The sequence below is a fragment of the Typopeltis vanoorti genome, chromosome 25 (assembly GCF_054136105.1).
Source record: "Typopeltis vanoorti isolate ZY-2024b chromosome 25, IOZ_Tvanoo_1.0, whole genome shotgun sequence".
Lineage (NCBI taxonomy): Eukaryota > Metazoa > Arthropoda > Arachnida > Uropygi > Thelyphonidae > Typopeltis > Typopeltis vanoorti.
Window position 1 is genome coordinate 58086545 of NC_143573.1, and position 15751 is coordinate 58102295.

The following is a 15751-nucleotide window of genomic DNA, read 5'->3' on the forward strand; positions in this document are numbered from 1 at the left end:
TTCTAGAGGTCTGTCCAATGTAAGAAAAGCTACACGTGCATGGAATTTCATATACTCCAGGAAATTTGAAGAAAGGTACCTCATCTTTGGGAGATCTTAAGACTTGCCTGATCGTGGTAGTTGGTTTAAAAACCACTCTGATGTTATGAGCTTTTAACATTCTCGCTAATTTTGTGGAAACTGCATTAATATATGGAATGAAAGCCGTGGACAGATATTGGGACTCCATTCCACATTGTTGGGGGTTGTCTTTAAAAAGCAATTTGTTTAAAATGCTAGAAGGGTATCCATTCAGAGATAGAGTGTTAGCTATTTGTGACAGTTCTCTCTTTACATCTTCTTTCAAAATAGACCTTAAGGCTCTATTATGGAGCATATGAATGATATGTACAGAGAGAACTGTCACAAATAGCTAACACTCTCTCTGAACGGCCTAACAGTTACTAAAGTGTATGTTTTCGTGTAACTTGATGCATTTGTTTTCACACTAGAACAGCCTTGAAAATACTAGACAGTGGCTAGTGAAACTTGTTGGCTCTTTGTATTTGTAATCATTAAATCTTATGGTCTTTTAACAATAAAAGTTCTCAGTAAAAGCTTAGACCGAAAACGAACAGTTTAAACAAAATGTCTTTAGCATCCCAAAACACCGATACTGTGACATTTCCTGCTGAAGGAACCGACTTTGTCTTCTTTGGTGCTGAACAACTGGCTTCTGCCCACTGTTTTGACTGCTGTTTGGATTCTGGTGTGTAATGGTGAATACAAGTATCATTCACAGTAATAAATTGATTTTCAAAATCAATTTATTACTGCGCACCCATCTTGCACAAAGCTTTTTCATTTGCAATTCTTCATGCAAAATCTATCCTACAAGTCCTTTTAAAATGCCTACAATCTCAGCAATATCACATACTTTGACCCGGCAGTCATCCAATACCATACTGTGCACTCGATCAATGATTTCTGGTGTTGTTACACTTTTTGGACATCCTTTATGTGGATCATCTTCAAGGCTGGTATGGCCACGTTTAAATTCAGCAGCCCATTTCTTAATTGTCAAAAACGAAGGAGAAGAGTACTCATAAAGTTTTATGAAGTTCAAATGAATTTCTTTTGCAGTTAAACCCTCTTTTACAAATAATTTTATAACCGCACGATACTCAATTTTATTCATTTCAATGGATACAGACAACACTTTTGCTTCAGACAGCTGTATAAAACAAACTACTTGATAGGATGACTTACAATTTCACATGGATGCTTATGACAGATGTACCAACTTCGAAAAAAAAATTGTTCTGATAGTGTTGCCATCTATGGTCGAGGCCGAGAACTTTTCAGACCACCCTCGTAACAAGTATATCATGCAGTAACAAAAATCCTCCTCATTCACAACTAAAAATAAAACTTTCAACCACTGGCATTTAGAGTATCAGTTCCTTCAACAATCTTATCATGCATAGCTTTAGCTACTTCAGCAATCATACAATAAATAATCCTAATTCAAATCTTCACTGATTTTATATCTTATGTGTATTAATTGTTTCTACTAAGATTAAGAAAATATTATGGAAGCCTTACATTGGAAAATTTCCAACCATATATAAATGACACCATCAATAAAAAATTAAAAGAATATATATATATATATATATATATAAAATAAATAAAATAAAATTAGCTAGAGTGAGCTGTGTCAAGAAGCTCTCTATATATAACTGTTGCATGTGAAAATGGTCATTATCATTATATAAAACTAGACTTATAAAGAATGCTACATTTGGTAGTGATGGCTCCAATTTCTCTAGTTCATGTGGTATTTGATATTGCTAAGACGTTCCTCCCAATGAACAGGTGCCGATCTGCTGGTTTGGTTGAAGTACCAGGTGAAAGGAATTTGATAAATGCCAGGGTAGGTTAAAGTTTGTCCTCTGCATGCCTTAGAAAGGCTGACAAGTTTGCTGACCAGTTGAAATGCTACTTGGATACCAATGGACTTAATAATTTGGAGATGCATCTGGATACACCAGTATGCGATTGGAATATCATTGACATCTTTCTGAGAGTAGTGAGAAAAACTGTCTATAACTCTTAATGTTTTTTTTAACAAACAACACAGGAAGACAGAAAGGTAGCGAAACTATTTCCTGTGTCAGTAATGTCTCTGTAGATCAAAGAGAGCAAGCTAAGTGTATAACTTTAATAGTGTCCAATTTTTGAAGAGGATGGTGGTGGTGGTGTGAGAGCATAAATATATTGTCTGGTGTGGATTTTCTTTCTAAAAACAGAAAACTGAAGACTCCTATTTGATGACTAAGAAAAAAGAAGGATAGGAAAGAAATACACTGATAATTTTCTATTTCTAGAGCAAACTGTATCCAAAAAGGAATATCAGATCTTAGTAAGAAAGTTCTGAAGTTCAAATAAAGAACCTTGCCAAACTGTATAGATATCATCCACATATCTGTATGACACTGAGGATCTAGCTTGGATGTTACTGTTTCACAGTCTTCCATAAAGTAATTTAGTATGGTAGGAAAAAAAAAAGAGGGTCTTGTAAGAATAATTCTAATGTTTCATATAATGGAAAATTTATGAAGAGGCACAATATCAGAACTAACTGAGAAGCCATTCAGACTAAGATGAAGTCCTAAAATTTTTTCTTTTAAATCTTAGACCGTTTTTAATAAAAGATGTAGATACATGCTTGTGAAGGATAGTAAACTAGAAAGAGAGAGATGATCAGCAACTTTGTAGCATAATTAATACTGATGCAGTCAATGACAGTTGACAATGAACATTCTGTTTGTGAATTTGGGGAGACTACAGGTGGGTGACCAATGGTGGGTTTTGATCTTTATCAGATTCGTCATCCAAACTGGAAACTTCATCAATGCTTTTATTTATTATTATTATTATTATTCAGGCCTCTGTGGAGTCAAAAAAAAGACTCATCATGGGAGGTCCTACCTAAGAAACCCAAAGTCAATCAAGACTCATTGAGGGGAGGTCTCCCTCCCCCCGAGGAACACAAAGTCTATCATACCACTCCTTAAACTCATTGACCGTTCTCGCTCTCACCACTCCATCAGGCAATGCATTCCATGGTTCAACCACCCTCCATGCAAAGAAACCACTCCTCACCCTCTTGCTCACAGTATCCTTTCGTAACTTCCAGGTATGGCCTCTTGTCACCACTCCTTCCCGCTGTTCAACCAAGCTAGAGAACTCCCCAGTGTCAACCCTGTAACCACCTCTCAACAGTTTAAAAGTCTTAATCATGTCAACTCTCCTCCCTCTATCCACCAAACTCTGCAGTCCACATTCCCTCAGCCGATCCTCATAACTATCATTGTACAGACCTGAAATCATCTTTGTTATCTGCCTTTGTACCCTTTCCACAGTTAATTTATCCCCTTCAAAATCTGGGGACCAAATCTGAGAACAATAGTCCACGTGTGGTGTCTGATCAGGGTCTTATACAACGGAATGATAACTGTTTTATCTCTGCAGGTCAGCGTCCTTCCCATTATTGTAGCAATCCTCTGTTACCTTCACCACCTTTGTAATATGTCCCCTAAATTTCATTTTTCTATCAATCATCAACCCCAGATCTCTTGTCTCCCCTACTTCCTCCAGTATAACTCCTCCCATAGAGTAAGCAGTGTCCCATTGATGTTTCCCAAACCTCAAGACCTTACATTTTGCTGCATTAAACTGAAATCCCATTCATTTGCCCATCTATCTAGCTTATTCAAATCCTCTTGTAGGGCTACCACATCTGCACTATTATTAATAATCCTTCCCAGCATGGAAAGGATTATTAGTAATAGTACTTATGGAATCACAAGCAAACAACTTAATATCCCCTTGCAATTCACTGATATAAAGGTTAAACAATGGCAGTTAAACCATAACATAATAAAGGCTAAGAAAATTGCAGTATATGCCTTTCCCTCATCTAATGCTGTTGTAACTTTATTATAAAAGGCTAGCATATTGCTAAAACAAGAGCGCCACTTCACAAATTCATGTTGACTCTCACAGATAACACCACCCTCATCTGCCCAATGCTGTATACGGTCCCTCAATATTTTCTCCAAGATCTTAACAACTACTGATGACATGCAAACTGGCCAATAATTAGACACTTCCAATCTGCTACCACCCGTATGCAATGGCACTATTTTTACCTTCCTTCCATTCCATGGGCACCTTTCCCATTGCCAGACTTTCATTGAAAAGCCAGGTCAAAGGCACTGTCAGTTCCCTAGCACATTCTCTCAAAACTCGTGGTGAAATACCACCCAGTCCCACAGCTTTACTGACATCCAGTGTACTCAGTATTTGAAACACACTCTCCTCCTGTACCTCTAAACCTCGAACCTGCCCTATCCCTCTAATATTAAAACTGACTCCTCCAGGATGAAATACTCCAATAAAGTGTTCATTGAACAATTCCACTATGTCCTCTGCATCAGTCACTCTATTCCCATTCTTATCCCGCAATATCATTCTTCCACAGTCATTTCTCCTCCTACTGGCCACATAGCTAAAAAATTCCCTGGGATTTTCTTTGGTCTTAGGACCAATCTCCTCTCATATTCCTGATTCACTTTCCCTACCATACTAGTCACTCTTCTGGCATGTGTCTTATATTCTTCATGCATCTTCTCTTCACCTGTCTTCCATAGCCTCTTTTTCGCATGCAATTCCTGCTTAATATTGTTTGTCATCTACTTTACTCCAAATTGTGTCCTATTCTTCACTCGTGGAATACAACTTACCATTGCTGCCAACAAATATTCTTTCGCAATTTCCCATGCACTAATGATATCCCGGCCTTCCAATTCCTCCCTCCATGAAACTTCTCCAATTTGATGTCTTAGACTATTATAATCACCTGCCTTATAATTCCACATACGTTCCCATTTTTGATACTCCTGCATGTCTATTCATTTTCCAAGTCAAAACTATAAGGTCACTCTCTCCAACTGGTGGGAGAGATATCATCTCAGTTATTATCAACTCTTCTGATGCTATAACCAAATCTAAAACTCTTGAACCTCTTGTTCCCTCTATACATGTTGCCTAAGACATTTGTCCCTCAAGAATTCTAGAAATTCCATTCCCTTATTGCTACATGCATCTTCTTCTCCCCACTTTATACTACTGTAGTTAAAATCTCCCATAACAATCATTCTTCTTGCACTTGCCAAACTAAACTGTCTAAACATCTCCTGTTCCCCACTTTCTGTGGTCCTGGGTGTGTAGCAACACCCCACTAAATATCCTGTCTTGCCTACCTCTACCTCACATCATATGCTTTCAAAATCATTAGAGTCACTGCTTTCCAAAGCCTCCACTCTCAGAGGACATAGGTTGTCACTTATCATAAGCAGTATTCCACCACCACGTTTTCTCTTCCTATCCTGCTGAAAAATGCTGTACCCAGCGACTTCTATTCCTGTTATTATATCCTCTTCTGTCAACCACGTCTCAGTGATCCCAATAATTTTTGGTCAGGCTGATGCTATCTGCGTCGCCAATTCCTCTCCCTTATTCTGGATACTCCTGGCATTAGTATAAAGCATATAAATGCTGTTGTTTGTATACCCAGCATTATCCCCTTTAGACTCCACTGGGCTCGGTGTTACCTGATGTTGTCCCCCTTTTCCCAAGTACTCATTCCCACAACAGGCCACCCTTGCTACCATCCTCCCTGGGACACACTGACTCGTTCAGAACAGCAATCTCTCCAGATGCCTACGTCCTTCCTCATTCAAATGTAAGCAGTCTCTTGCTATTATGTCATTGAATATTACCGCTCTTCTGCTCCGCTCATCATTATCATACCTAGGCAACATGCACACTATCTTTCCTCTCTCTGTCTTCTATTGTACAGCCTCAAGCAAAAATCTCATATCTCTCACTGCCCAATTTACATTACCACTCAAGTAATTTGTTCCTACCATGACAATCATCTCATCCACCCTTTCACCTCTCTTAATTGCCATGGTCACACTTTCTATCGTTCCTCCTGGCAAACACTCCTCACACATCCTATCTTGAACACCATGGATCGTTGAGTCCCCATACATTATACCTCTTACCATTCCCTCTCTCCTATTGTTTCCATTCTCTCTTCTTCTTTCATTCTCATATCTCTTCTAGCATTCCCATACCTCTCTCTCATTCCTTGTATCCTACTATTTCCATTTTCTCCTCTTCTAGCACTCCCTTACCTCTCTCTCATTCTACCTCTCCTACTCTTTCCATTCTCTCCTCTTCTGGCACTCCCATGCCTCTCTCTCTCATTCCATCTCTCCTACTGTTTCCATTCTCTCCTCTTCTAGCACTCCCATACCTCTCTCTCATTCTGTCTCTCCTACTGTTTCCATTCTCCCCTCTTCTCCCATACCTCTCTCTAATTCCCTCTCTTAACTTTTATTTAGTCTATATAAAAAATTGACTGGAGGTTGGATTATCAGAAAGTGAACGAGTACCACTAAGGTAAGTTTTCTGTAGTATTCTTTATTTTGAACCACTATTGCTTTCCCTTTATTGGCCTTTCTCATCACAAAACTGTTATTCTTTTTTAAAAGAAAGCAATACTTTGTCCAGATTAGAAGACAGAATCTTAGACATGCAGAGTTTTGGTTTGTAACAGATTAGAAGACAGAGTCTTAGACTTGCAGAGAATTTCTGCCATTTCAAAACTAATGTTAGCCATGTCTGAAGGAATATTACATAGAACTGTATCTATTGAAAGAAAGAAATATCCATAATTGGAACAGTTTTTGGAGCAGTGGCAAAGTCAGATCCTTCAGATAATACACTCAACATCTTGAAAGCTGGCCAGAAATATCAATAACAGCTTTATCCAAATTTCCAACAGCAGAAGGTAATGAGGAAAGATGGTTAATATATATTTCTGTCATCAAAAATGTTTTAATCAGCAGCTCTACCTTTTAAGAGGCTTGTACATATGAATATCCTCTTGGACAGTTAAATTAAAACTATAGCATACCAGAACAATCAAAACAGCCAAACCAGCAACATCCAAAGAATCATCTAATTGCATTATGAAACCATGTGAAGAAGATTTTAAATTAGATATTAATTCATCCTCACAATAAAGTATAGAGAATATAGAGTACATCACAATGAGTATAAAGAACGAGAGAACAGGTGTGCAAGACAGACGGAGAAACAGGGAGGCTCAGAGTGGACAGAGGAACAAAGCGTGAGAAAAGTAGAAGCTCCAAGAGGATGTGAATGCATGTGTAGACAAAAAGGAAGGGGATGACCTGAAATCAAGGGAAAATAGTTAGATCTGAAGAAGTTCGAAGATGAATAAGGAGAAAAATAAATGCTTAAGTTAAGCATGGAGAAGTCACATCAAATAAGTGGTGTCCAGGAATAAGCTGCTGTTTTTGTATACAAATGCTAGAAAAAACAAAGCAAATGAAATGGTTCCATTAATTGAGTCTGCTCACCCAAAAACTGTTGGAATACCAGTTGGATGAGTGGTTAGCTTATCTGTTCTCCAGCCAAAAGGATGTGGGTTCGAATCCTGCCATGAGCATGGATGTTTGTGATTGTCTGTAGAAATACTAGTGGCAGTGGTCAGCAGTAGATGGCGTTGCAGTTAGTAGAAATTGGTGGATTGAGTGAGTTTTGGAGTGGGTGCCCTTCCTTGAGTCATTGGACTCCCTGGAGGTGTCATGAAATAATAATAAGTGAGAAATGGATAGATGAGGATAACATCCTAACAGGAATAGAGATGGAAGGGTATGATGTGTTTCATGAGGATAGAAAGGGTAAAAAGGGAGGGGGCAATACTATTGATAATAAGGAAAGAGTTATGTCCATACAAAATATAGATGCAAGAGGAAAATAATGCCAGTGGTTTTGAGGCAGTATGTTGTGAGATAGAGGTGAATGGAATGAAATACTTGGTTGGATAATGTTATAAATTAGGTAATGTGGATGGTAGTGACTATGAAATGTATAATCAAATTAGCCAAGCAAATAAGAAAAGAGTGATCATTATAGGTGATTTTAATTATGGCAATATAGACTGGAATCATGAGATAGCAACTGGAAGTAAAGAAAATGAGTTTCTTGAGGGACAACTACCTCAGACAGCATGTAGCAGAGGGCAAATGAGGACTGAGGGTTTTGGATTGATTATCTCATTAGAGGATGTAATTATAAATGAGGCTTCAAATCACCCTCCAGTTGGTGATAGTGACCATGAAGTGATTACCTGGGTGGTTGGCAGCAGTGTGAGCAACAGTGTGAGTATATGTGGAACTACAAGGCTGGAGATTATGAAGAGCTCAGGAGACAGCTTCCAGGTAAAGCATGGAAAGGAGTTAGCTGGAAAAGAGATCAATGCAGCTTTGGGGATATTAAAGAACTATCTAGTAGAAGCAATGCCTAAATGTATTCCAAAGATCAGAAGGTTAAACAAAGTAAGTGTGAAATGGATGAATGAAGAGATTACATATGTGATACACAGAAAAAGGACAGGACATTATGGAGGCAGCATAAGAGAAGTGGTAATAACCAATTCCATGAGGATTATAAAAACCAGGCAAGGGGGAGGATGACTTGGTTGGTAAGGGTAGCAAAAGTGAAGTGTGAGCAGCAGTTAACTAATGAAGCCAAAAGGAATCGTAGGGAGTTCTTTCAATATGTAGCCAGCAAAAAAAAAAGATTATGGGAAGATGATTGGAGAAAATGGCATAATGACAACTGCTGCGGAAGATAGAGTGGAGATACTTAACCAGCAGTTCATTAAGGTCTTTCATTCTTGTGAATGTGACTTCATAGAGAGATTGAGAGCAGTTGATGATGGGGAGGAGAGATTGGCTGTAGGTAAGCAAGAGGTATATGGGGAATTGAGAAAACTTTATGTTAATAAGGCTATGGGACTTGATAATATATCAAAACGTATTCTGAAGGAATGTGCCAGGGAGTTGACATCTGCCTTCACATATATTTTTAATATGAGTCTTACACTGGGTCGAGTTCTAAAGGAGTGGAAGGAGGGAAAGATTGTGTTGCTTCATAACGGAGGTGATAGAACTAGGGCATCAAATTATAGGCCTATCTGTGTGTCAGATGTTGTGGTTAAATTGTTGGAGAAGCTGGTGAGAATTAGGATCCAGAAGTGGATTGACAACAATGGTATTACCTTTGATGGGCAGCATGGATTTGCTAAAGGGAGGTCATGTTTTAGTAATCTACTTACTTATTATAATAAGGTGACAGCTAGGACAGAGGAGAGGGATACCCAGTAGTATACTTTTTCGCAAAGGTTTTGATCAATTACCGTATGATAAGTTGATAATCAAACTAGAGTGGATGGGGTTGGATATTAGATTAGTGCATTGGATCGGAGACTGGCTATTTGATAGTTATCAGCAAGTTGTGCATGGAGGAGCAATATCCAGGAAGAGGAAAGTCACAAGTGGTGCAGCTCAGAGGTCTATGTTAGGGCCACTGCTGTTTAACCTGTATGTTAATGATATTGGCAAAAGTTTGGATGGGATATTCAGTTGTTTGCAGATGATGCAAATTTGGGACGAACTATGAAGAGTAAGGAAGATGCTGTGACATTACAAGAAGACTTAAATAAATTGAGTGAATAGGCATGAAAATGGGGATGCAAATTCAATATTGCAAAATGTAAGACTTTAAAATTTGGGAAATAAAGATGGGGTGTACAATTTATGCTTGGTGGGATATATTGTGGAGGTGGTAGAAATAAGAGATCTTTCGGTGATAGTCGATAAGGATCTGAAATTTAGGGGACACATTTCAAAAATTGTGAAGCCAAGACAAAACATTCTGGAAATGATGCAGAGGACACCAACTTGTAGAAGTAAGGAGATTCTTGTTCCATTGTATACGGCTTTAATTAGGCCATACATGGACTTCTGTGAACAGATTTGGTCACTTGGTTTTAAAAGGATGAAGAGATGTTGGAAAGGGTCCGAGATGACTTACTAAGTTATTTTGTGATCTCTGGAATGGCGAATATGAGGAAAGGTTGAGAAGATGCAATTTACAGAGTCTAGTCGATAGGAGGAAAAGGGTGATATGATAGAGACCTACAAGTTAGTAAGAGGTTGTTATAGGATCATTGTTGGAGAGGTTTTACAATAAATGGTGGGAGATCAGGGGAGAACCAGAGGATATCCCTGGAAGCTGTATAAGGAGGGTATGAGCAGGGGAGTGAGAAGCAGGTTTTTTGCATGCAGAGTTGTGAATGATTGGAATGCCTTGCCTGAGAGGGTGTTGTCAGCAGAGAATTTGAGTGTGTTTAAGGCATGGTATGATGAGCTGTGTGTGACAGTAGGACCTCCTAGATGAGTCTTTGACTCCACAGGGTCTCAGAATAATAATAATAATAAAGTGCCATATCTCTAATGTGTCCAGCAACTGTTGTATCAGAGAGAGGTACACTATCAATTTCTTTGGCATATTTCTTGACAATCTTACAGGTAATTAGATCTTTGGTGTAAGGTTTTTATGAAGTTTTCTCCAATTATATATGCTTCCCCTTTTTTAGCAATATGATAACTACTGAGGTAAAAAGCCTCAAGTAATTTTTCATTATCGCTTAACATAAATTTCAAAAAAATATTTTTTTCTTGCTTTTCAGCTCTTCATATTTACACTTAAAATATTCAATATTTTTGCCTATCAAATGTGGGTGGATACTCTCCATATGTCTTTAATTTTACAGGATTTATATAAAGTAAATTTCAAGGAAATTGCAAGTAAATCCTGTTTTAAGAGGCCTTTCAAGTGTTTCCAAAATGGCTGCTTGGCATGTCGAGGTTCCAGAAGTAGATTGTAAATCATTATTTAAATTAAGGGGATATTAAATCCCACATTGTTTTAAAACCGAATAAGAAACTCAAAGATCGGAATCAAAGAGTTTCATGCCGAATATAGTAACTATAAACGTATCGGCGACTACTAGCGTAAGCTAAAGCACGTAGTTCAAATATGTAGTACAAACTAGGGCAACTCGTAGCAAAGGTGGGGAAAGTTCTGATAGCTATTCTTAGCATTTTCCATAATGTAAAACCCATCTCCTAGGAGATGTATGATGTTATACATTATGGTGGGAGGTCACTAATCAGACCGGTTTTGATCTCTATTGAGATCTCATCAGTGAGTAGCTAGACCAAAGTATAATGCTAAGGGTATAGCGAACAGAACTTATATACTCTGCTATACGAGTTGTCAAAAAGGTGCACCCATAAATTATTTAAAATAAAGAGCTAATAGGCTTCATTTCAGCGTAGTACAAACTAGGGCAACTCGTAGCAAAGGTGGAGAAAGTTCTGATCGCTAGTCTTAGTATTTTCCATAATGTAAAACCCTTTGATTCCGATCTTTGAGTTTCTTATTCAGTTTTAAAACAATGTGGGATTTAATATCCCCTTAATTTAAATAAAGTTTTACATTGCCGAAATGAAGCCTATTGGCTCTTTATTTTAAATAGATTGTAAATCAATTGCAAATGTTGCTGAAGAATTTTCATGGTTTTCTTTGGTTTGTTCAGCTTTAAGTTTTTCAGTTTTTAACCAAAGTCCTATAGTGAAGAGCATATCTATTAATTAAAATTCTTTCATTAGTTTTTAATTATCATTGATCAAAATCTATTATTTGATAAATAAATTAACATGAATGAAGACCTTACCTTATTAAAGACCTCTCTTTTAAATGAAAAAAAAAGGAATAAAGATTTTACAATCTCGCTGCAATTATAAGAATACACTGTCAAGTTTAGCTAACCTACAGTAACTGCTTTAAAGAAACAAATATGTAGAGAGCAATATTTAGACCTTGTGATGCAAATTGTATTCCCATTATCCACTGCTTCTGTCATTGCACTTCACTTATCACTATATGTTTTGTTTATATCACTTAACACTCAGCACTAAATCACTTAATTTGATGTTTCACGTTTGCATTTACAATTGGCTGACATAGGAATGGACAAACCACTCAATTAGGTATTACACTTTTGTGCTTCTGAGAATGGTCAGCAGATGCCTCACACCTCAATTCAAAAATGATACTTTTTAAATTATTTGATGCATCAAAAACAACCTATTTATATTTATGAATTCAAATTAATCCCATGGACCCCCTGGATGATTCTCATGGAACCCTGGAGTTCTGGAAAACACTGCTGGCATAGGGAGAACTGGAGGTCATCTCTGGAGACTGTACAAAGGTAATGTAGCTAAGGAAGTGAAAATAAGACTATTTCATGGAGGATGGTGAATAAGTAGAATGCATTGCCAGAGTGGGTAGTGAGTGCTCTAAATGGCTGAATGGCTTCAAAGCAAAGTATGATAGTTAGTGTGGCCTGTGAGTGTTTGACCTCCCAAGACGAGTCTTCAGACTTCATGGAGGCTTGAAAGTAATACTGATATCTCATTCATACGAAAAAGTCTCATACATAATAGAACTAAGCCTTGAAAAAATTATTAAAAAAAATGTTACCTCAAGGATTAAATCATGGACAGCTAATTGATTGTATTTTTAGAGAAAAAGGCATTGAAAAATTATTTTACAGATTACAAGAATATAAACCATCAAACATGGCCCAATTTAATAAAGATAATTGATTTTAAGATATATATGATGAAAAAAAAATACATACAATTCCAAACTCTTCTGTACCATCTTCAACATAAGGTGTTTCAATTGGTGTTTCATTCTGCTCTTCTGCACGCTGGGTTTCAGATTCAGAATCTGAAGACTTAATGCTGTGTATTCCATCTTGATCAAGATGACCTTCATTAATTTCTCTGTTATCATCTGTATGTGTTTCATCCCCTAAATCTATATTAAATAATAAATAACCAATTATAAAGCTAAAATTAATGCTTCACACTAATTTAGAAATCTTTAATAAAACTACTATTTTTTTAACAACAAACACATGAAGTGAAGATATGCTAGATGATGGGAATGAATATATAAATGATATGCCTAGAATTTTCAGAAAGCTTAACAGTAAATATTCATTTATAATCATATAAGGTGGGTGGGTGGGTGGGTGATTACAGAAGCTCTGTAGTCAACTAGCATCAATACATTGGGTAGATGAGCTGTGCAGAAAAGATGTCGAAGTGCATGGAATTCATAAGGTATACAAGCAATGTATAACTGCATCCCAAGGATTAAGTGCGTAAATAGAGAAGGAGTGAAAGAGATAAACCATGAAATCAAGTAAGCTGTGTTAGAAAAGAAAATGCTATGGAGGAGGTATAAGACAGTTGGTGGTGATCAGATTCATGATCAAGAAAGAAAAGGTGCAGTAGGAGAGGAGATTAGCTGATCAGGCCAAAGTTAATTCCAGAGAATTCTTCCACTATATGGTAAGCAAATAAAAGAATAATTATGGCAAATTGACTGGTTATATTCAGGCAATGACAATCAAGGAAAAGAAGGAGTAGCCACAGTATTCAACACTGAATATGAGGCTAATCTTCTTGAATAGCAGGCAATCTCAAGTAGAGTGATGTGGGCAAATATCAGAATGGGGAACTCGACAATGAGACTTGTTTGTGCCTATGGCTCCAGAGAAGGCTCTACTAAAGTAGAAGTGGAAGAATTTTTTGAGGCACTAGAGAAAGCAACTGACACAATGAAAAAGGAAAAGTTGGTCCTTGTTGGGGATCTAAATAGCAGAGTAGGAAGTGATTGTCAGACATACAAAAATATTTTGGGAAAATTTGGAGAAAAGAGCAAAGCTAATAATAATGGCAAATATCTGTTGGATTTCTGCTCAGGACATGGACTGGTTATTACTAACACCATGTTTCAACATAAAAATGTGCACAAATTAACATGGAGAGAAGAGGCAAGGAATAAGAAAAGTCTCACTGACTATGTTATTGTTGATAGTGATGTTTTCTCCATGGTGCAGGACACCAGAGAGTGTACAGAGGATTTGAAATTGGAAGTGATTACTATTTAGGCTTGAGCAGGATAAAATTGAATTTCATATTCGAAAGAATAACATATAAGAAAGTTTTAAAGCGAATAAAAGTTGAGCAGTCCTTAGATATGAACTGCAGACTAAAATACACAAAGATTATTGAAGAAAAAATGAAGGAGTTTGAGAACAGGAACCAAACCTTGGAGATTCAGTGGCAAGCCTTGAAGAAAATCCTGATCGATTCAGCCAGAGAGGCATGTGGTGAGGTTGTCTGCAAGGATAGAAAAATCAGAACTCCATGGTGGACACAGGAAGTAAAAGAGGTAGTGAAGGAAAAGAAGAAAGCATATCAAAAATTCCAGACAAATAAGTCAGCTTGTGCTCTTAGAGAATACAGAGACAAATGTAAGAAAGCTAAACACTGTGTAAAACTAGCTAAACAAAAGTCACGGGAGGACTTTGGCAAGAACATAGAAAATAAATATCAAGAAGATGGCAAAATATTCTGGAGGTTGTTGAAGAAGCTCTGAAATGGAGAAGAAAGAGTGCTGTAAAAGGAATTAGAGATGATAAAGGTGACATGAAAACAGGAGAAAAAGATATCCTTGAAGTATGGAGTAATTACTTCGAAAAATAGTTAAATGAAACAAGCAGTGATAACACAGTGGTAAAAAACACTCAGCAGGCATGCAGTCAGGAATACATATCCAGTGCCTTCGCTAGGGTCTTTGCTGCCCACATGCAATTTCTATCTAAGCGCCCCTGTAACTATCCGGGTATGTGTGGTTCTTTTACGATAATAAAAATTTAAATTATTTGAAATTTCTTAAATAAATTTTGACAGAATAGCCACACATTGGTTCGCTAAATGTAACGAACAAGGGAGTGTTGACTAGGTAGGATAATCGTTAAAAACCCGAATATTCAAAAAATTCTCAAAATTTAAAGCAAATTTTGATAAATCCACTTCACTTTAATCATTGAATATAATGATACAGGGATTATAGCCTTCTCACCGACCTGAATCGCTAACAAAATTAAAATGAATTTTAATTCAAGTTAAAATTTATTTGAACTGAAGTTTAAAAAATTTTTGCATTTTACAAGTTACTAAATTCTTAGTAACTTGTAAAAAGCTTTTAATAATTTTTATAAGTGAAACTATCTTTTAGGAAAATAAAAGAAACTCAAGATAGATGAGAAAATAAGAAAATAATTCAGAAATAATTAGAACAGTTAATACAAGTATTCAAAAAAAAAATCTTCAAAGAATAACAGAAAATAAATTAAATTACATAAATATACGTGAAATTTTTTTGGTTAAAATTTTAAGGTTTTTGATTTCATGTTCACAAAATTAGATATAATGGTCGTAACGTTTAATTCTGCACATATATCATTTTCAATAGTTATTAACGCCAAACTAACAAGCCTATTTTGTGACATACTTGTTCTTAAGTAGGTTTTAATCAATTTCAACTTGAAAAAGGAACATTCTCTGCTCGGACAAAAGGTCGGGGGGGGGGGGGGAACCAGAGGACATCCCTGGAAGCTGTATAAGGAGGGTGTGAGCAGGGAAGTGAGAAACAGGTTTTTTGCATACAGAGTTGTGAATGATTGGAATGCTAACAGATAAGGTTAATAATATTCTTAAAGCAATTGAAAAGTTAGGGAAAGATAAATTATTGGACACAATAAAATTAAGAATATCGAAAGAGTTTTAAATATTTAAATTATCCTTCCAAAAAATATCCCATATCAGTT

At 36.7% G+C, this 15751-nt stretch overlaps 1 protein-coding gene across 1 annotated transcript in view; it reads right to left on the reverse strand.

Moving 5' to 3' along the window:
* The window catches only part of LOC150092765 (oxysterol-binding protein-related protein 8-like), a 159114-nt gene that overhangs the window by 97454 nt on the left and 45909 nt on the right, over nt 1-15751 (reverse strand). The window contains exons 6-7 of the mRNA XM_090414273.1: nt 12984-13035; nt 12704-12885 (exon numbers count right to left, since the gene is read on the reverse strand). Coding sequence (XP_090270399.1) covers nt 12704-12885; nt 12984-13035 — 234 coding nt within the window. The remainder of the gene's footprint in view (nt 1-12703; nt 12886-12983; nt 13036-15751) is intronic.